Here is a 20,550-nt window from a genome sequence, read left to right on the forward strand (position 1 = left end):
ACAGCCATCTCTGTGTAAACCTCTGCAGATCCAGGATGGGAACCTGTGTTTTCTTGGAGATCTGAATTAGACAACCATCAGGTGTAGGTCATTCGGCTCCTTGGGCCTACTCTGCCATTCAGTTGGGATTGTGGCTGATTTGACTTTCCTCATTCATTTTCCTGCCTTCCTCCCTTTTCACTCATTGGATTAAGCCTCTTTTTTTTATTCAGTTGATTCTAATGGTCAAACCAACTTGAATAAAAATTGCCTGGATTCAGCACTTTGGGAGCTACATCTACCTGTATGGATCCTTCGGTGTGCCTTTAAGTGAGAACTCTTTGTATACACTTTGTTGCAGCCCTCAAAGTCGCACTGGTGGACACGCCTTCTCTTGGGGTCAGGTGACTCAGATCTTGGCAGCCGCCGAATTCCATGCATGCTCTGTGCACTGAGAGGGGCAAAGGATGTCATGTTAGGAGTGTAAAAATGCGTTGAACTATTTTTCTTTTAAAAAAAAACGATTCAAATTTCTTCCAGATCAAAATAAAATCCAGTTATTACAGTAGAACTAGCAAGAAAATGAAAAATACAAGTTTGCTTAATGCCTTCATCGTATCGAACGGGGAAATTATACATGAAAAGCTCTTCAAAAAGTCTCATCTGAGCTACTTCATTAAATAAAATCAGAATTGCAGCGGGTTTCCTTCCCTCGTGGACAGCTGTCTGAAGGGTTGCTTGTACTTCCTAAGAAAAAGCAGAAAGTTTGCACTGGTTTGGGTTCTGGTTGCTTGTGCATGGCTGCAGTTGCACAAATATTCCTCAGAGTGGGGATGCTGGAACAGATCTAATTACCCATTCACCAATACTGCCACCAACTGGAATATAACAGTAAGTCAGCTTGCAGTTATACAGTTAGCAAGATGGTTACAGAAATGATACAAAAATGAATGATCAATGTCAACAAAGTAAGTAGTCTAAAAACTTCCAAAGCTCATTATTTTATCACAGCAGTTTTTTTTTCCTTCTGATATTTAATTTCTCCTGTACCTTAATTCTATTTAGAGTTAACAGACTCTTTTTACAACTCTATTAGCTTCCCAGCAAGCATCCCAGTTTATGGCTTGATTGCTTGGCAGATAAACTAATACAGAGAAGAAAATCTAGAAAGACTAGAAAAGCTGGCAAAAAAAAAACCTAGCAAAGGATACAATCCAAAACAGACCTTTAAAAAGGTTTTGATATGTGAAAACAGTGTACAGGACACAGGTGTAAAAGCAAAGTAATTCAGATACTGGAGAGCTATTAAAAACAGAATTTGCTGGAGAAGCTTAGGTTTGGGATCATCTATGGACACAGTAAGAGAGTCAATGTTTCGCGTCCAAAATGATTCTTCTTTGGAACTGAAGGGAGCTGGAAGAATGGTTTCTATGCTGTTGGCAAAGGAGGAGGAGCAGTAAGTGAAACAGAATGTAAAAGTGCCTGCAGCAAAAGACGAAGAGGATGTTAATGTAGTAGAGATTTAGGTGCAGGATAGATGTTAATGGTAGGTGTCAATAGCAAAAAAAACTGGTCAGCCCTACTGAGAGCAAACCTGTAGAAAGGAGACACTAGGGAAGGAGTATAACCAAAATGGAGGACAGTGTTCATGGCCTGAAGTTGTTGAACTCAGTGTTGAGTCCTGAAGGGTGTAAGGTGCCAGGGTGGAAAATTAATTGTTGTTCCTCCAGATTGCATTGCGGTTTCTGGGAGCAGGCTTAGGACAGAAATATTAGCATGAGGGCACAATGGTGCATTAAAATGGCAACAGGCTAGAAAGTCAGGATCATTCTTACAGAACGCTCTACAATGTAGTCACCCAGTCTGTGTTTAGTCTCACCAGTGTAAATGAGACCACAATGTGAGCAGCAAATGCAGTAGCCTAGATTGGAGAGAAGCACAAATGATCACTGATTCACCTGACAAGGTGGAGTTTGACAGTGAGGAGAGAGGAAGTAAAAGGACAAGTGTTGCACCCACTGTGTTTGCAATGTGTACGGCATTAGATTTGTCAGCTAACCTACATGTGATTTACTAATGAAAAGTGAAGATCCGAAGGAACAAGATTGATTTTCTACATTTGGTCTTTTGATATTTTAATTGGTGTAATTACCAGAACTTTGGAATCTGTACTGAGCATTGGGAGTACAGATGGAAAGGATTCCATTACATTAAAAACTACTATATAGCTGCTGGTCTAGGGAATTAATTATTTGTCCTTTAAGCTTTTAAAAAATATTTCCAGTTGTAGCTGTAAATGATCTATTGCTGTAGGAAAAACAAAGTTACTTTTAAAACTACACCCAATTAACAAATGGGGGATTTAAATCAAACTTCATCTTAAGTTTTAGATCATTTTCATTGCAGTTTTAGGCACTAGATTTAAATTTGCTGTATTTCTTGAAATGTGTTGCTTCTCAAAAATAGGAGCATTTCTCAAAGTCTTGGGGAATTTAGAACCTTTACATTCAAAGAGTGGGTAAACAGAGTGCAACCTTCATAAGTGGCAAGCGCCTAATTTTGTGATGGAAAGCAAAGTGAGATTTGATTAGAAGATCATCAAGATCAAGGTTCCCAAACTCCTTGCTCATCTCTCTCCTCTTCCATCCAATAAATGCGGATCTTGCCTTCCCTTTTACCTCCCAAACCCTTTCCCAACATCCAAAGCTGCTGCTCCTTTTTCCCACCTCTCATTCCAATTTAGAAGAGAAAAACCAAGTACAACATTTTTTTCTAGTCTACTTGACAATTCACCAGGGCTGCAGCTTCTTCCAATAAGTTCTTCCTAAACACAGGCACAAACATTTATTCCAACACCCACACCCACCACCTAACTCCTGCCACAAAGGACTTTCCTTGATCTCTGTTACTACTCCTCTGCCCACCTCGGCCACACTCCCAGAAAGGCCATTGTCAGACTTTCTTCCAACACTGCGGCCAAATCCCTAAATACCAGTTGGTGGTGGTGTGCACCATGCACAAGAATTCTCAGTTCTCCCATGAACACATAGCCGGACTCAATAAAGCTATTTATCAGCAGAAAGAAACTTTTGACGTTGAGGAGGGGCTTATCAACACTCATTACCAGAAGAATGGTGTTGCCTGAAAACACCCAAAATGAATGGTCAACATGTTTACAATTACCAGATTTTGACCAAATCTAAATCCGATTTTAAGTTATAAGTATGATGTGCTGGGAAGCCAAACAGCCAATTTTAGTTGACCTTACAGATTTTGGTCTTCTCTCCCTTGCCTTAGTTTACAGTAGACGTGCAGCCAATCTGTCAGGAGCCTAAATCCATTACACTTCCAATTCTCATTGTTTTATTATTAAATCTTCCATTCGCGGCATTTTACTAGGCCTGTGAACTCCTAAGTCTATCTTTTTCAACCAACCTGCCATTAGGCCTAGGAGACAAAACAGTTGGCCAAACTGATCCCATTGGTTCCTTACTGGATAGCTTGGGTTAAAATTAAGATTTTTGTTTCAATGATTTTGGGTGTCTGGCCAAACTTCCTGCTATTTAACCCCTAAAGCCAAATGCAAAACTCTTTCTGGACCAAAATAGCAGCAAATTTGCCTGAAATGTAAGCCTCAATTTTTTTGCATGAATCATAAATCTCTACACACTTTAATTGGATTTTGCTGGCACACTCCTTTATCCAAATGTCATTGTGGACTGGCATTATTTGAACAGGCAGCTTTTATAACAGGAAGTCTAGCCAAAAATCAAAATAGGAAGCCAAAACTCGATTCCTATTGGTGTTGACAGACTGAATTAGTACTGTTTAATAGTAGCAAAATTTAATAAACATGTAAGCAAAGTCCATTATAAAGAGAGAGCGTGTGCAGAGTAGAACTACAGTGACCAATTAAGCATGTGGATAGACATCAGACCAGAGTGGAACTGAGCACGAGTTAATCTACCATTGCACATAGTAGTCTCTCTCTTGAGACAAAGACCTTGTGCAAGCTAACATATGCAATCTCTCACCAAGAATCACACTACAGGATCAATTAGGAAGGATAGGATAAACAGAAGGAAGGATAAGCAATGAGACAGTGGTGACATATGAAATATTTGACCTGCAAAGTCCCAGAATTCTACTCAATAATAATGAAAACTGGTTGCAGACTTCATAAATAGATTAGGAAGTGTAAAAGTTAAAAATACAAACTGGAGTTTAAGCTAAAACAGTAACTTCAATATTGTTAATACTTCTATAATCCTTGTAGACAACACTTACTTTGTACTCAGACACCTTGCAGTTCTGCAGATAAATGGTATGATCAAAAGTTCAGAACCTTTTTAAGTTGATCTACCTGTAATGGGAAAGTATTCTCTACCAATGCACTAGAAGTATTGGAAGAATAACTGTAAGCATTTCCCTAACATTTTAGAGAGTCACGAAGTCACTCATTCATAAAGGCATGCATACAAGTATATCTACCTGAAATGATACATCCCTTTTCTTCATCGCTAGTTGCTGCTGTAGCACAAAATCACTTTTTCCTCACTAACCTGTACAAATGTTGTCCAATTCCATCTTAACTATATCCAATTTAAATCTCATCAGAAGTGCACTATTGTGCAAAGATCCCAAAAGAAAATCCATTTCTTATTGGCAATTGCGATTAATAACTATGGTCTGAGTTTAAAAGCAATCTGCTCAGCAAGAACAGAACCAATAAATTTTGAAAAGGGGCTTTGTAAAAGCTGCTACTTTCCTGCCTTCACCATTTTAACCAGCAGGATTCAGGTAGCAAGGAGGTTTCCACCTGTGGGCGGATTTAAAATGGGCAAGTAACACAGACTGTGGATATCATTGGCACAGACTTACTTTGAAATCATAGAAGAGGCTACACAGTGCCAAAATCTACCTGTATAACCCAGCAGGAGGTAGCAGAAGAGATCAAGGTGAGTTTCAGTTTTAAAACTGCTTTGTGAATTCCTTGAGAGCCAGCTTTGGTCTCTGAAACCCAGGAGTAAAATAATCTGGGTCTTGAGCCAAGGAGTGACAACATAGCCAGGGTGAAATTCAGGGTTTTGAAAGCAGTCACAAAAACAAGTAATTCCAGACTTTTGTTCAACATAGTGTTTTTCATCCTAGGTACAAAGAAGATCATAAGAAATAGAAGCAAGCAAAGGCTATTTAAACCATGCGGACTGGTGCACCATTCAATAAGATCACTGCTGATCTGGACTTAACACCACTTTCCTGCCTCTCCTCCATAACCATTTCTTGTCAATTAAATATATGTCTCATTCAGCCTTTAATACATTACATGATCAAGCTTCCACTGCTTGCTGTGGCAGAGAATTCCATTTGCTGGTGGCCTCTCAAAGAAATTTCTCTTTATTTATGTTTTTCAAAAACAGGCCCCTCTTTTAGATTTCTCCAGGAGAAGGAAACATTCTCTGAACATCAGTCTTGTCATGCCTCTTCCGAATGTTACATTTTAATAAGATCACCCCTTAATCTTCAAAACTCAAAGCCTGGTAAGCTGCTTAGCCTTTCCTCAAGACAATTCCTTCATCTCAGGAATCAGTCAATGAACATTCCTTCACCTGCTTCCACTGCAAGTGTCTCCCTCCTTAAGTAAGGAGACCAAAAAACGTGCACATGGAACTCCAGGCTCAATCTCGCCGATGGGGTGTACAGTTGAAGCAAGATATCCTTATAGTATACTACACTCGCTTTACAATAAAGGTCAATATTCCATTGTTTCCTTAATTGCCTGTGGTACCTGAATGCCAACATTCCGAACATCATGCATAAGGATAACCAGACCCTTCCATACCACAGTATCTCTCAATTTAAATAATATCTACTTTACAAATCTTCATGCCAAAGTGGACAACCACACACCATTATACTCAACCAGCCAATCTTTTAGACCAGCCACAATCTATACACTTATTTTTTGTATCCACCTCATGCTCGCTTTTTTTCCATCAGGAGCAAATTTGCTTACATACAGTTTGCCCCTTCATCCAAGTTAATAATACGAATCATAAATAACTGGAGGTCTCTGAACTGATCCCTGCAGCACTCCAGTAGTTACAGCTTTCTAAACTGCAGATAACCCATTAATTCCACTTACACTGATCTACAGTGTGCTTCCAGTCTGGTGGTCTATTCCTACTGGTGACTTCTTTCCTTTGCTATTTCTTATCGCCACCTAAAAAAAGACTCAACGTTTTGATCCTCTGAGTTAAGATCATTTCTCCCTACTGTACTCATCCTTTATTAACAGATCCAAACCACGTCTTTTGTATTCTTCCTCAGATACCTTTGAGTATTCAGGTCCCAACTGTGATCACTTTGTTACCATGTTCCTGTGAAGGCTACTGCCTCATTCATTTCTCTCTGTGTTATCAATTCATCCACTTTGTTCTAAATGCTGCAGCATTCAGAATAGAGGCCTATAATTCTACATTTTTACTTGTTTTTCCAACTCTGACCTTATTTGCTGGTGTACGCTTACATTTATATGCTTTGTCCCTCCCTTCCACGCTCTGGTTGTCAACACCCAGGTCACTACACCGCTTCACTGCCATGCTTTTCTTGTTAAACATTCCAAATATCCCTCACATTAACCTTTCCCATCACCTCACTGTTTTGTTTAAAGCCTTCTTTATAACACTAGCTATAGGATTTGCCCATGCATCAATCTCAATACAATTCAAGTGAAAGTTATCCCAATCACGTAGCTCCTCAACAACTGCAAGTAAAAACAGAAATTGCTGGAGAAACTCAGGTCTGGCAGCTTCTGTAGAGAGAAAGCAAAGTTAATGTTTCAAGTTTAGTGCCCCTTCGTCAGAACAACAGGGACACTGGTCTTGAAATGGCTGCCATGGATCACAGTGGTGTCGACATTAAGATCTGCAACATATAATCCATCTTGCTATCTTTATGGTGTTCAACTAATCAAGTTTACAAGTATCACTCAACTACTGTCTGCAGTTATACCAAATAGATCAACTGGATAACCCATAAATTGAATCCAATACTTGTCTCTCCAGTCCTAGTTAAGCTAATGATCAGGTTTTAGGGGATTCAAATCTTAAATCCGCCAGTCCCTTAGCTTCTCACCAACTTAAAACCTTGAATATTGACCAGCTAAGGTGTGGCCTTTGAGCATTCAGGCAGCACTATGCAGACATAAGATTGAGAAGTGAGCTAGGAATTGCTTCCATAGAAATAACCGTACTGTTTGAACGTCTCCAAATAAACAATGCAAGGGGAGAAGGAGGAGGAAAAAGGTGGCACAGCTATCCTCACACATAAGGACAATATACCTTGTCATGGGTGACGTTCTCAAATGAATGGAGCCATCAGATGTACTTCAAAAATGCTTGGATCTTGTTTTCTACAGGTTCAAGGTTTTGCTCCAACCTAATTAGATGAAGGTACTGCAAGTGAGAGGCGAGGTGATGGCCCAGCAGTGTTATCGCAAGACTATTAATCCAGGAAATGTTCTGGGGACCCTGGTTCAAATTCTGCCATTGCAGATGCTGGAATTTGAATTCAATAAAATATTTGGAATTAAAAAGAAGATGACCATGAATTGATTGTCAGAAAAACCCATCTGATTCACTAAATGTCATTTAGGGGAAAACACTTTCATCTTGTCCTGGTCTGGCCTACATGTGACTCCAGACCCACAGTGATGGGGTTGGATCTCAACTGCCTTCTTGGCAATTAGGAATGAATAATAAATGCTGGCCTATACTGTCAATGAATATTTTAAAAAAAAAACCTCTTCCCAGAACTCTTCAGTGATGGACCCCTCCTTCCCTAAAAAGATTTCTCAATTCAAATCATTTGCAAGGCCACTGGGGATTCCAAAGTTGGTGCGCTTGTACAGAACATTCGGACTCCGCACAACAAAGACAGCCATAAGGAATGTTTTAGTTAGTATTCTGTTGTTCTAACCCATCCTTCTAGGACAATCAAGTGAAACATCAGGATGTTACACTCCAATGGTACAGCCTACCATAGTCCAACTTTGCAGGATATTTGTTTCAGTTGTTATTGAGAGATGAGTCACATTTATAATGTCATCATAAAGAAATTACTCGTTAACTTGATGTAGAATCTTCATATGATGCACATGCAACACTTGTGCAGGTTAAGAATAACACAATGTCTTCTGTGACCATAGGACTAAATAGGTTTCATCAGAACAGAGGCAAAATGATCTATTTTTCTCTCATTGTTGTGGCAATGCAAAAGCTCAAGGCAAAAGCATTGGATTCAGTTCAACATTCCAGCCCAAGGCATGTTTCTCAAGCTGAACGATCATTTAAAATAATGGTCATTTAGGATCAATGAACAGAACATACAGCCTAATGAGAGACTGCAGCCAGTACAGAGGCCAGAACAATAAGGCAAGAGTATGTGCTTACTCTCACTTTCTCCTTTCTCCTCTTCCCTCTCTTCTTTTACAGGAGGAGTTCTGTTTAGATTCACAGGCACTTGAATTGACTGATGCAAAATGGGTAAATGGACTGGCATGAAAGACGGAGAATGAAAATTAAAGAGTCCCTCTCTCACGGATATACACACACACCCAACCCCTACCCTCGTTTCAGGTGTACCTTCCCAGGCTAGTCATATGACTGAAATATCACTCCTTAGAAAACAAGTCCTTCAGACAATTATCAAAGAATCGATTTTATGACATATATAAAATTATCCTTCTTTACGGAATTAAAGCAACACGAGCAGCAGAGGGCACCGTTGGCAATTTTTCCCCTACTTGGTAAGACGCGATTAAATCGGCTCTAGTGCAAGTCGACAAAGAGACTTAACCTCCTTATGAAGTAACTTGGCCAGCAGCCTGCTTCCTGCTGTTTCAATACATACAGCCTAAGCTGCACACAGACAGACACTTGCGTAACATGTTTACCCAGGAAGGCCATTTCAGCTGGGAGGGGTAAGCTAACATTGGCCCTTCCCCTTCCCTGCTGGGTGTGCACACAGTCTGAAAATCAAAAACCTGTTCCAGTTTTTGAGATCAAATCTTGTTTATTTGAATGCTTCCACAATGTTACAAATAACATAAGTAAAGCTGCAAAAAATTATCACATTTGGCCACTGACACAATCCTAAACACACTTCCACCTATATTCTGCCGGTAGTGAAATCATTAAAACAGAAGTTGGTTTACTAATTGACCTGAAGAACTGTTAATTAAGGCTAAAATAGAAATGGACAAATGTAAATTGGTGCCCCGAAACTGGTACATGGTCCAAGAGGTTGCCCCAAATCATTGGTGGTACTCTGTTGAGCCCTTTCAATCATGCTTTTATTGATATTTTATTTCTTTATCAAACTATGGAACCCAGTCTCCATAGTCTTTGACACCTGTGTGTTTCTCAATGGATTGACAGAGTGTGTTGGGGGCAATAATGAGACAGGATGTGCAGTGTGATGTGGCTTACTGGGCAAGTTTAGTACTGAGAGACCAAGTGTGACAACAGGGTGTGGTGCACTGCGACCCGATAATTGCAGTCTGCTGTACAGTGACAAGGCGTGGCAAGCAAGCACCATGCACTGGGACACATAAGGGATCACTTGACTGCAGGCTGACTACAGAAACCAAACAACAGATCTTGGGTGAGTAAACACCACATGATCATTACCCCAGTGGGCTGGTGATGTCACTGGAATGCTGAGGCGTCCCACTCCTCTGCCAGGTTATTTGTGCAGTACATAACGCACATTGAAACTTATCTCAACATCACAGTATTAACTCCTCAGGAGCACAATATTGTGGCTGCATGCACCACTTCCTTATTTGTTTCCATCTATAGTATGGCTCTCGATCCAGTGGGTGAGCAATTTTACCTCGGAGCGAGATGGATGATGTCTTCACATAAAGATCATTGGAAAGCTGAAACTCTCCTCCTCACATAAAAGTTATTGCGGCTAAATTTCAAAATAATGATGAATCTCTCTGAGGCAAGGATGTTAAAGGAATCTACGGAGAAGGTTGGCAAATAGAGTTGAGGTACAGTCAAGCCTTAACTGAAGTACAAAACAAGCTCAAAGAGTTAAACGACACGTCCTTGATCCTACCTTCCCAACTGAGTACTGCCTACATTCTCATTCTTCTTCGCAGTAATTCTTTTCATTTTCCCTCAACCTGTTTATTTGTGATTATTTTGGTTCTGTTTAGTTCCAGGAGATTTTCATTTTCTGATATAGTTTGTATTTTAGCCTTTCCTCTCTGGTTAGCTCTGGGTAACTGCACTGTACGGTTTGGTTGGAAGATCACAGAAATCTGCAACTACTATTACTGAACACATGCAACTTTGCCCAAAGACACTGCTAATCAAAAAACCTTTAGGACACAAAAGGCTAGTTGGGAGTCAACTGCAGGGTTGTCTTTCTTCTCAAGGTGACAACATAACGCAGAGCAGTGTAAGGCTCTTGCCTAATTTACACCAGCAGCCAATCACCAATGCGCAGCCTCCAATTAGTCAGATGTTTCTATACTGATGTCTCAGGGGTGTTTGAGGTGCAGTGGTAATGTCCCTACCTCCGGGTTAGAAAGGTCAAGTCCCAATTGCCTCAGAGGTGTGTCATAACATGTTTGAGCTGGTTAATTAAAAGTAACCCCAATGATGTCTTGTGATCCTTTCTCACTGAAAAGTGCACACGGATAATCAGGATCACCTCCTGTGTTTCTACACTTTTCCCGGGCCTGACCAGCCTATCACGAGAATGAAGAGGAGACAGTAAAGACTGCAGATGCTGGAAGCTAGAGGCAATAAACATGAAGCTGGAAAAGCACAGCAGGTCACATGGCATCTGAAGAGCAGGAAAGTCGATGTTTTGGGATGAAATGTTGACTTTCCTGCTCCTCGGATGCTGTGTGACCTGCTGTGCTTTTCCAGCTCCACGTTTACTGACACAAGAATGAAGAACTTTTATTTGTTGCTGCTGTCATTCATTGAAGTAGATCCCAGTGTGAAACAGCAGCTTCAAAGGCAGCAGAAGGGAAGGTGATTAGTGGTGGTGGGGGGAGGAGAGGAAAATGACAAGTGAGAAGATATGAAAAAAAAATGCTTTCTTGTAAAATAAAGGAGTCAAACAATTAAACTGTAACGTTATTGAAGGTCAACAGTCTTGCTTGGAGATGATCTCAGACTAGACTGGGTTTTATTCAATTTCATTAATAATATGGATTTTGTTTAAACATAGGCTTAATAAGCACACTGTAGTAATGCTACCTTCATGTGTTGCCAAGACAACAGCCATTTGAGATGCAGTATTCTATATTTGGTACTTTTTAAAATAATGCGCTCACATTCACACATTGTGATTCTGCATTAGTCCATTGCCAATAATAAAGCCTGTACTAGTACTTCAGATGGAGCTTCCAAATCTTCCTTTTAATTACTTAATAAATTGTGGACAACACTGACAAGGACAGTGTTTGTTGCCCATCCCTAAATGCCCTTCAGAAGGTGGTGATGTGCTACCTTCTTGAACAACCACAATCCTTCGATTCCGAAGAAGAGTTAATGGACTTGAAATGTTAACTTTGCTTTCTCCTCACAGATGTCTGCTGAGTTTTGCCACTTTGGCCAGCAATTTCAATTTTTGTTTCAGATCTCCAGCGTCTTCAGTTCTGTTTTCATAATGCAATCTACAGGGTCATGACCAGCCACATAAGTTGTTAGGAAAACAGTTCCAGGATTTTAAAGCAATAACATTTAGGAGAATGGGCTGTTTGTGATTTGGAGGGAACTGACAAGTGGTGACATTCCCATGAATCTGGTGCACTTGTTGTTCTAATTTTTTTATGCTCTTTTATATTCTTCCTCTTCAAATACGTCCCCATTGTCCTGTGGATACACTAAATTTGCATTACCTGCAATAACCTCAAACGCTAGGAACTGCAGGTACATCTTAACGCTACTAATTAATAGTCGGACTCCACCCTCTATTCTGCAGTGGAATGTTCACCCATTCTTATAGCCTTGAAATTAATAGCCACTTGGGTGACAGGGTGGAATGAAGCAGATGCCAGTTTAACCCACACATTCATAAAATCTCAACTCTATTTATTCTCTTATTCTCCCAGGAACTCAAAATAAGTCTACCAGGAATTCATGCAATTGAACTCTTTTGCATGTTAATCTGAAAATTAAATAGTCAAGATAAGACCATAAAAAAAGGCAAAATGTACGTCTCAGGGGGTAAAGGTACAGTCTGGTGTTGCACTAGTCCATTGGTTCTTGATTTGATTCCTCTACTGTGTGCAGATGGTTGATCTGAGCTGTGGAACAATTGCTGTCCTGTTCCTTGGCTCAGAACCGGGAGGGATATATCATACAAACCCCACAATATCAGTAAAACTGTACTGATAATCTCCCGACAATTAAACTACTGCTAACACCAATGGATAAGTCACTTAAAGGTGTAGATCAGCATCTAAGCAACATGTCTAAAGTTACTATTTATGTATGCAAATAATAATTTAGAAAAGTAAATCTACTTTGTAGCGTGAAGTTAATAGAATCTGTTAGATCACATGGCTAATTGTACAGCATTCCATGAATCTACATTGCTTTTTAAATTTTTATACCTGCATTATTTTCCCCCCTCATCTGGATGTATCTCTTTGGAGCTAGACTTGTGCATCAGAGGCAGCTGCTCTCCAAGCCCCTTTGAATTAGCCAGTACACATGAAGCCTCTGACTACAGAGTCATCTCAGATCAGAATTTCTCACCGACATCTGTATACAGGGACTTACAGCAGGGGTTACTGTATAATAAAACAGGAAACCAGTCTGCTTTTTACCCCTTCACTCATCTAGGGATTCTGCAGCCAAATGTAGTTTCCCATCAGTTGCCCTGATTGAACTCATTGCCGGATGCAGGATTGTATTACAATCTTTCTGATCTTCATCATCGCTTTTTCCATTTTTACTTTTCTTCCCTTTTCCGAATTGAATATTGAATGGTGGTACAGGCTCAACCAGCCAATTGGCCTACTCCTGCACCTATTTTGTATGTTTATAGGTTTCCCACGTCCACAGTTCTTTAGTATTGCCAATAGCTCCCTGGATTACTTCATTGTTGAGATAGGAAATGGTGGATAACTCTCTTTGACCTGCTCTTTAACAGTCCTCCCTAACTCTAACAATTAGCAAGTTCCTGCTCTCTGCTTTGTACATGACATCAACTGTGAACCAGCATCTGGGAAGTCACAGGAGTAGCTGAAAATTTGAAAGAAACGTCGTCTACTGCAAACACATGGGTTACCTCTTCCGTGACTGTTACAAATGCAAGCAGAAAGCTACAACAAAATAGCTGCTGTCCTGTTTCTATCCTTCGCTGCCTGTCTTGACTCACCTGTATGGATCGTCCAGCAGCCGGCTCGGGTCAATAGGCCACACCGAGTCCTCCCTGGGGAAATGAAAGCAAGGAGCTCTGCTCAGTCACTTCTATCATGGTTTTCAATCTGAAGCACACACAGTACAATGTGGACAACCTGCAAGCAAGGAACTCAAAAACAACACATGCTTACGCATGTTCCCAAAATGTTTGCCTCATTGAAAGAAATTACATTTACAATGTATTTTATATTTATTTGGTGCTGCTGTGGTCTCACAATGAGGCTATGAGAGAACCTGTCTCCCTCTCAGGAATTTCAGGTACAAACACAGCATAGCGCCCAACTTATGGAAAGTATCATTTCAAGGCATAGGCAATACACGCTAAATAAGTCACACATCAGATAACTGGAGGTGAACCACTACCAGTATTAACCACAAAGGAAGAAGTCTCGGGTGTGGTGTGCAATCCTGGCAGTTGGGATTATGTAATAATTACAACAGCAAAGTAGAAGACAGCAACAGACAGTGACATTACTTACTCTCTCATAGACCCTGATAAATTGAGAATGGCAGAGCTGCTCTCATGAATACTATCGAAGGATATATTGGGGGAGTCATCATCTTCCTCACTATCTGTTTTAGTCTCCGTAGGGGACATAGGACTCTGATCAATTCTCACTGCAAAAAAAAAAATGCACAATGAAACAGAGTGTAACTATAAAGACACAAATTTGCTTTATAGTTTACTGAAAACTGATAGCACGATCCATTTGACAACTGCACTAACATTTTCCCAAGAATTCAAACTTGAGGAGTTTCGCATTTTTTCAGTGTTCCTTTCATCCCAAAATCTCTAGTTAAGCCCTACTTCCTGAAAAGTCTCCTCCTTTCTCCAACTGTTTTCACACTTGGTCTGCAGCACAGTAAGGATGTCCATATAAGCTGCCAAATTTCTTAGGAATGCTATTTCAGACATAGAAGCATTATGACAAATATTATTACGCTGTTCAAGTGAACAGACATCTGAACTTTAAGGTCCAGGGAGAGGTCAATTATTTCTCTGGGGGCTGACATCTTCCAAAGACAGAAAGTCCAATCGGAAAATGACCGGCTTTCTTCCCCAGTTCAACTTTTAACTCTTTAAATGTGTGATATCTGAAATGCAGCATCCAGCAGGTGGTGGGCACCTTATACAGATACAGACATATAGTTAGATAAAATTCAAAGCTGCAACAGGAACTTAACAGTTTACATCAACCAAGGATAACTGTTGAACCATCCGTCGAAGAGCCTTTTTCCCTTTGAACTGAAATGTTCTTGTTAGTTTTACGTTCTGCTTTTGGCAATCATTTTTAATTTTACAATAGAAAATACTTCTTGAAATCCTTTTGTACTCAGCTGGGCTTTTACTTTTATAAATACTGTCTCATTATTTTTAATACCATGGAGCCTATTGCCAAGCAGCGGGGGCTCACCGAGCATGTTGGTATAAAAACACACTGATGATCTCTGAGATAGTAGGAACTGCCGATGCTGGAGTCTGAGATAACAAGGTGTAGAGCTGGAGGAACACAGGAGGCCAGGCAGCATCAGAGGAACAGGAAAGCTGATGTTTCAGGTCTGGGCCCTTCTTCAGAAATGGGGGAGGGGACGGGGACTCTGAAATAAATAGAGAGAGGGGGAGGCAATGATGGAAGGTTGATAAAGGAGCCGATAGGTGGAGAGAAGACAAACAGGTCAAGGAGGCGGGGATGAGGCTAGTAGGTAGGAAGCGGGGGTGGGGGTTGGTCAGTGAGGTGGGAGGAGTGGATAGTGGGAGAAAAGACGGACAGGTCAAGGAGGCGGGAACGAGCTGGACTGGTCTTGGGATGAGGTCGGGGTGGAGAGATTTTGAAGCTTGTGAAGTCCACATTGATACCGTTGGGCTGCAGCGTTCTGAATCAGGTCACTCAATAGATAGTCTCAACTCTGAGCCGAGTCTGCTCCTCTCCTCAATAGCACTTCTGAAACTCCTTCCTTCTTGAAGTGAGAAAATGTACCATGTAATGTGGTAAAAATCCATACAAGTCTGCAAAGTCTGAAGTTTTATATCTGATTTTGTGTTGAATTTGTAAATGAGTAGTAAAGACACGATAATTAAATTTTACAGTTCCAACTCTGAAGCTGACACAGTGATTCCCATTGGTTTTGATATTACCATCAAGGCATTTAAGGTGAGGACACAATATGAGGTAATGTTGGAGTTCTGAAGAAGGGTCACTGGACCCAAAACGTTAGCTTTGATTTCTCTCCACAGATGCTGCCAGACCTGCTGAGTTTTTCCGGCAATTTCTGATTTTGATTCTGGCTTCCAGCATCTGTGGTTGTTTGGATTTTTTGTGCAATATAATATTTATCTGGTAAATACATCATAGTCTATGGATCTCCATTGTGGTGTATCATATTGTATTCTACAAAATGTGCTCTGTACATACTGAACTAGTGATAAGACATTTGAAGGTGGATTTTTACTGGTTTCTCCCAATTATCCACCACAAGCTTGAGACACAAATACCATTGAGACAGTGCGAACACAGCAATTAAAAAAAAATCAAAAAGAATAAGAGATTTAACAATGGTTTCAATCCTATCTGTACAGTTATTCTTCATACCATACATTTGCCAAAGAGCAGTCTGAATAACAGAAATAAATTACAAAGTCATTGATGATATGATGCAATGTAATTCAGTCCATCACATGCTGGTTTCAAACATGAGCTGCACCGTACTTCCAACAGGGTTTAGCTGTTAGTTACTGCGATGATGTGCGTTGTTTCTAGGTCCCCTGGTGCAGCTTGTATACTACTAATGTGGAAACTCAGGAAGAAGAGCCTGCTCATTAACCACACCGAGGGTTCACTCTCCGTATGAGGAAAACGCAGCTTGACTTTAACCCTCTCTCATACAGATTATTTTTATTTTTGAAAAGCACGCTCAATGCCCAAGCCTGCAGGGTCAAATATCAGGCAACAAAGATTAGAGAGGAATATAACACACAGGTGTGGTAATTGTGAAACACAGTCTTTTATCCAGAAGTTGCCATGTACAAACCAGTACTATGTCCACCTAACTTCCAAAATCTAATCAATAGATGTGCCAGCACACATAATCACTGAAAAACTGCCTCAAACTGTGTAATTTTAGATAAATACCTTCTAAAGAATTAAGATAAAATATCTTTACACGGTACTCTTTTCCTCAAATAATTACAGAAGAAATAGTGTTGAAAGGCAGTGACAGTGCAATAAGACAGCAACCGTTTCTGTTTCCCCCTGTAAGGGACGCCACCTCTCTGCCAGCTTATCAGGCTGAGATCAAAAGCAAAACTTACAAACGGACTTGCCCATACTTATTTATCCCATATAACATTTATTGCAACATTACAACTGAAGTAGCACATCACAGCACTGAAAACTGTTGCACACAACAACCTGTATTTATACAGCACTTCAAATAAAATTTAAAATTCCTAAGACACTTCAAAGGAGTGTTTACCAAATAAAATTTGACATTGAGTCTCAAGAGATACCGGGACAGATAACCAAACGCTTATTCAACAGTTAGATTTTAGACAGTGTCTTAAAGAAAAAGAGCAATTTATCAAGCAAATTTCAGAGCTTAGGGCCCTTGTAGCTTAGGACCCAAGCACCAAGGATTAAAGCCAGAGATGATGAGGGGACCAGAATTGGTGCAGCATAGATACCTCAGAGGTTTGTGGAACTGGGGATGTTTGCAAAGGTAGGAAGGGATAAGGTAAAACCATAAAGGAACATGAAATCAAAAACAAATGCTGCATTACAGCATTGATTCCAAACTTGACAGGCCTGTACCTTTAAGATAGCTACATACATGATATGTGAAGTTCCAGTACAAAAGTACCCATCTTGCCTAGAGTCACTCTGCATAATGGAGTCAGCGTTGTTAAGTGTATGTGATGTACAGAAAAATCAGTAGGTGCAGCATGCAGACTGCATGTGTAAGTATATTATGACGTAGCCTTGTAAATAGTTAATGTTGTAAGACAATGTCAAAATATCTGACTCAAGGATGACCAAACTATCTGTGGTATGTGTTATGAGGACTAACATACAGAAAACCACAAACTGCATCATACTGGTAGCAAGTTATGACAACTAATTAGTGCCAATAAGTGGAAGCTGAAAGTTTAGGGAAAAAAGTCGCAACATTCTGGAAGTTGTGAGAAGTCTTTTTTCCTAACAGTCATCCATTAATGTGTCCAAGTTAAGGGCTGATAAATAAAACTAAAGGCTACAAACATGTAGTGAAGCACATACAGATACAAGGGGAGTACTCCACCTCCCTCCCTTAAAGAATTAAAGCATTAGACTCCACTGCTGATCCAATTTAAATAAAACAATTATTTAAAAAAGTGTTAAAAGGATCGCTCAGAACCAAAAAAAAATGTTTACATTAAAATGGCTTACCTGTGTCCAGGTGATGGTCAATTCAATGATTTTCTTTTCCCAAAATCAGCACGAAAAGTTTTAAAAACGTGCATTTTTTTGGCATAATTACCACCTATAGCAAAACCCTGCTAATACAAACCTCCAAAATCATAAAAGGGGCAGGAACATATATTTTAGAAAGAGTAGAGAGCAAACAAAATCACAGAAAAGCACTGCACTACAACAGATCATTACACTGGCATTTTAAAGAGCAAACAGATGGAAAAGAAACGCAAAAGCATGGATTGGCATTCCACTGGCCTTGTCAGTTATTTTAGTTATTTAAGGAAAACAAAACAATCTTTAAATTTATGGATCAGTGGACAAAGAATTGCAGGCACTTGAACACCTCCTTACATTGGGCAGCCTAAGGTTAAGGAGAACAAAATTCTCCAGTATGTCTGACAATGACCGCAAACACTGCTGATAACATTCTTCAGAAGATCAGCTTACTGTTTGAGGCAATTACTTAATTCATACGCAGATGTTGATGCAAAGGAGCAGAATGTGATTCCCCTGAAGCTAATTTAGCTGGAAGGCTGATGAAACCAGTCATGCTTCGAGATTCACCAAATCTTTTTGAAAGACCTTTCTGAACAAACACAAAGAACAATTAATGCAGCACTAAATGAACAGCGGAATTTGGGAGCAAAGTTGCTGGCCAGTAGCATCAGAAAGTGCCCAACTTTGGAAGAACTACTGCAGCCATCAACAAGAACTGAGGGACATCCAAATCTTGCATGACAGTCTCGCCCAAGACAGTACACAATGTCAGAGAACATAGCTTGCATATGTCAAAGAGGCTTAAAATACAGAAGAAATCCAGTCACCCAGAGAAACTCAAGTTACAGCACAATGCTCCACAGTAAAATGTGAAGAGGAGACAACCAAAGAACAAAGACAAAAAAGAGACAAAAAAGCTGCCAAAGTTCTATCCATGGCACAACACTTCCACAAAGTTAAAGAAGTAACTGTATCCTTATTCAGACAGCACACGTGGTCAGGCTGACACACCATATGAATGTTATTAGAATGGTTGAAGCCTTTACCTTGATCTAGGTGATATACCCTGAAAGGAATGGACAACATGGTCTTTGTGCCAAGATTGAGGCTGACACAATTGCAAATATCATCCCTTTATGTATTTTACAGAACTACAAAGGACTGGCAAAACTGCATGGTGAAGTCCACACAAAATAAGATGCTTCCAACGGGTCCGATGTAATTTGGAAGCAGTGGCAATATCACTGGATGACGAATCAAGAATTCCAGGCGCCAAAGTTCTGGGGACATGGGTTTGAAACCCACCATGCCAGATGGCAAAATCTAAATTCAATAAAAACCTGGAATTAAAAATTAGCTGAAGGTAATGAAGTAATCATTGCTGATTATTATATACAAAAAAATCTTGTTAAATGATGTTCTTTAGGGAAGGAAATCTGTTGTTCTTATCAGGCCTGGCCTGGCTTACATGTGAGTCCGAATCCACAGCAATGTGCCTGACTCTGCCTTTGAAATAGCCTAGCAAGCCACTGAGTTCCAAAGCAATTGGAGATGGCCTATAAATGTTGGGCTAGCCAGCAAAGCCCTGCTCTCACAAACATTGTTCTTATTTGCCACAACTGCTAGATCCTTAAATGGATGTGTAACATTTTGCATAACTAAAATAGATTAATCTTAAACATGCTATCAGCATGAATCTATTTATTATTTCAATTCATGAATGAGCAAACACCCCTGGTCACAACAGAATTTATCCATCACCTGACCAGTTCGAATGAACTTTAACAGCAACGCAGTTGAAAAATGATGACCACCTCAGCACTGACTCTCCTTTTAAGTTCACATTCAAGAAAAGGTCAAACTGAAATTGTATTCCCATGGTACAAAGCAGCAGCATCCACAAAGACAAGTATTACTTCAATTGGTGCTGCTTTATTATTGTTTTGAAGAACAACAGCAATCTACCTTAATGCTTAGATCCTGGATGATTGAAGAAAGCACCATAAAAGATTCCTACACTGAACAAACTTTATCCCACGATCAAGGTGACAAGTACTTTTCCATGCATGACGCCAACAATAGATATTGGTCCGTGCACCTCTCCCGAAATTATAGGAACTGACAACTTTTTGGTAGGTGCTGTTTCCTCAGATTACCATGCGGGTTATCCATCTGCCAGGACATAGTCCAACAATATATAAAATGTATTAGCAAGAATCTACCAGGTTGTCCTGGTTTCAGAGATGGCATCACAGTTCTTGGAAGAACAAAACATTAACATGACACAAAGCACCATCATTTCATGGCACTAGCAAGCAAACATGGTTTCTTTTCAACAGTATAACAGTGTCAAACCAGCATCAACCAAATGCATTTCTTTAGTAAATCTGCTTGTAAAGGGATTTTATTGTACCAAAATTGAATACTTATGGGAGGTGCCTATAATACAAGGCAAAGGGTGGCTTACAAAGTTGTCTCTGTTCCTTTAATTTTTTTAGCTGTATGCTCTTAGTCCTCTGTGAAAAAACACACTATAATGTAAGGACACGGATCAACTGATCAAGTTGTGTGAAACATGTCAATTCCATCAACCTCAACAATCAAGATAAACTCTTCAACCACATGAGATTCCTACTGAACTGTGGTACAAGATTGAAACTAAT

The 20,550-nt window shown here is 40.0% G+C and overlaps 1 protein-coding gene across 10 annotated transcripts in view; it reads right to left on the reverse strand.

The window, feature by feature from the left end:
* klf8 (Kruppel-like factor 8) overlaps positions 1-20,550 on the reverse strand; it is an 82,358-nt gene that overhangs the window by 17,089 nt on the left and 44,719 nt on the right. For all 10 annotated transcript variants that reach the window (XR_007263620.1, XR_007263621.1, XM_048604994.1 and 7 more), the window contains 3 exons: positions 13,919-14,057; positions 13,396-13,449; positions 282-430 (listed from right to left, as the gene is read on the reverse strand). Coding sequence is in view for 8 of the 10 variants with exons in the window: in XM_048604994.1 (XP_048460951.1) it covers positions 282-430; positions 13,396-13,449; positions 13,919-14,057 (342 nt within the window). In the remaining 2 variants the exon portion in view is untranslated. The remainder of the gene's footprint in view (positions 1-281; positions 431-13,395; positions 13,450-13,918; positions 14,058-20,550) is intronic.

Source organism: Rhincodon typus, chromosome 14, assembly GCF_021869965.1.
Source record: "Rhincodon typus isolate 14 chromosome 14, sRhiTyp1.1, whole genome shotgun sequence".
NCBI classification, from domain to species: Eukaryota; Metazoa; Chordata; class Chondrichthyes; order Orectolobiformes; family Rhincodontidae; genus Rhincodon; species Rhincodon typus.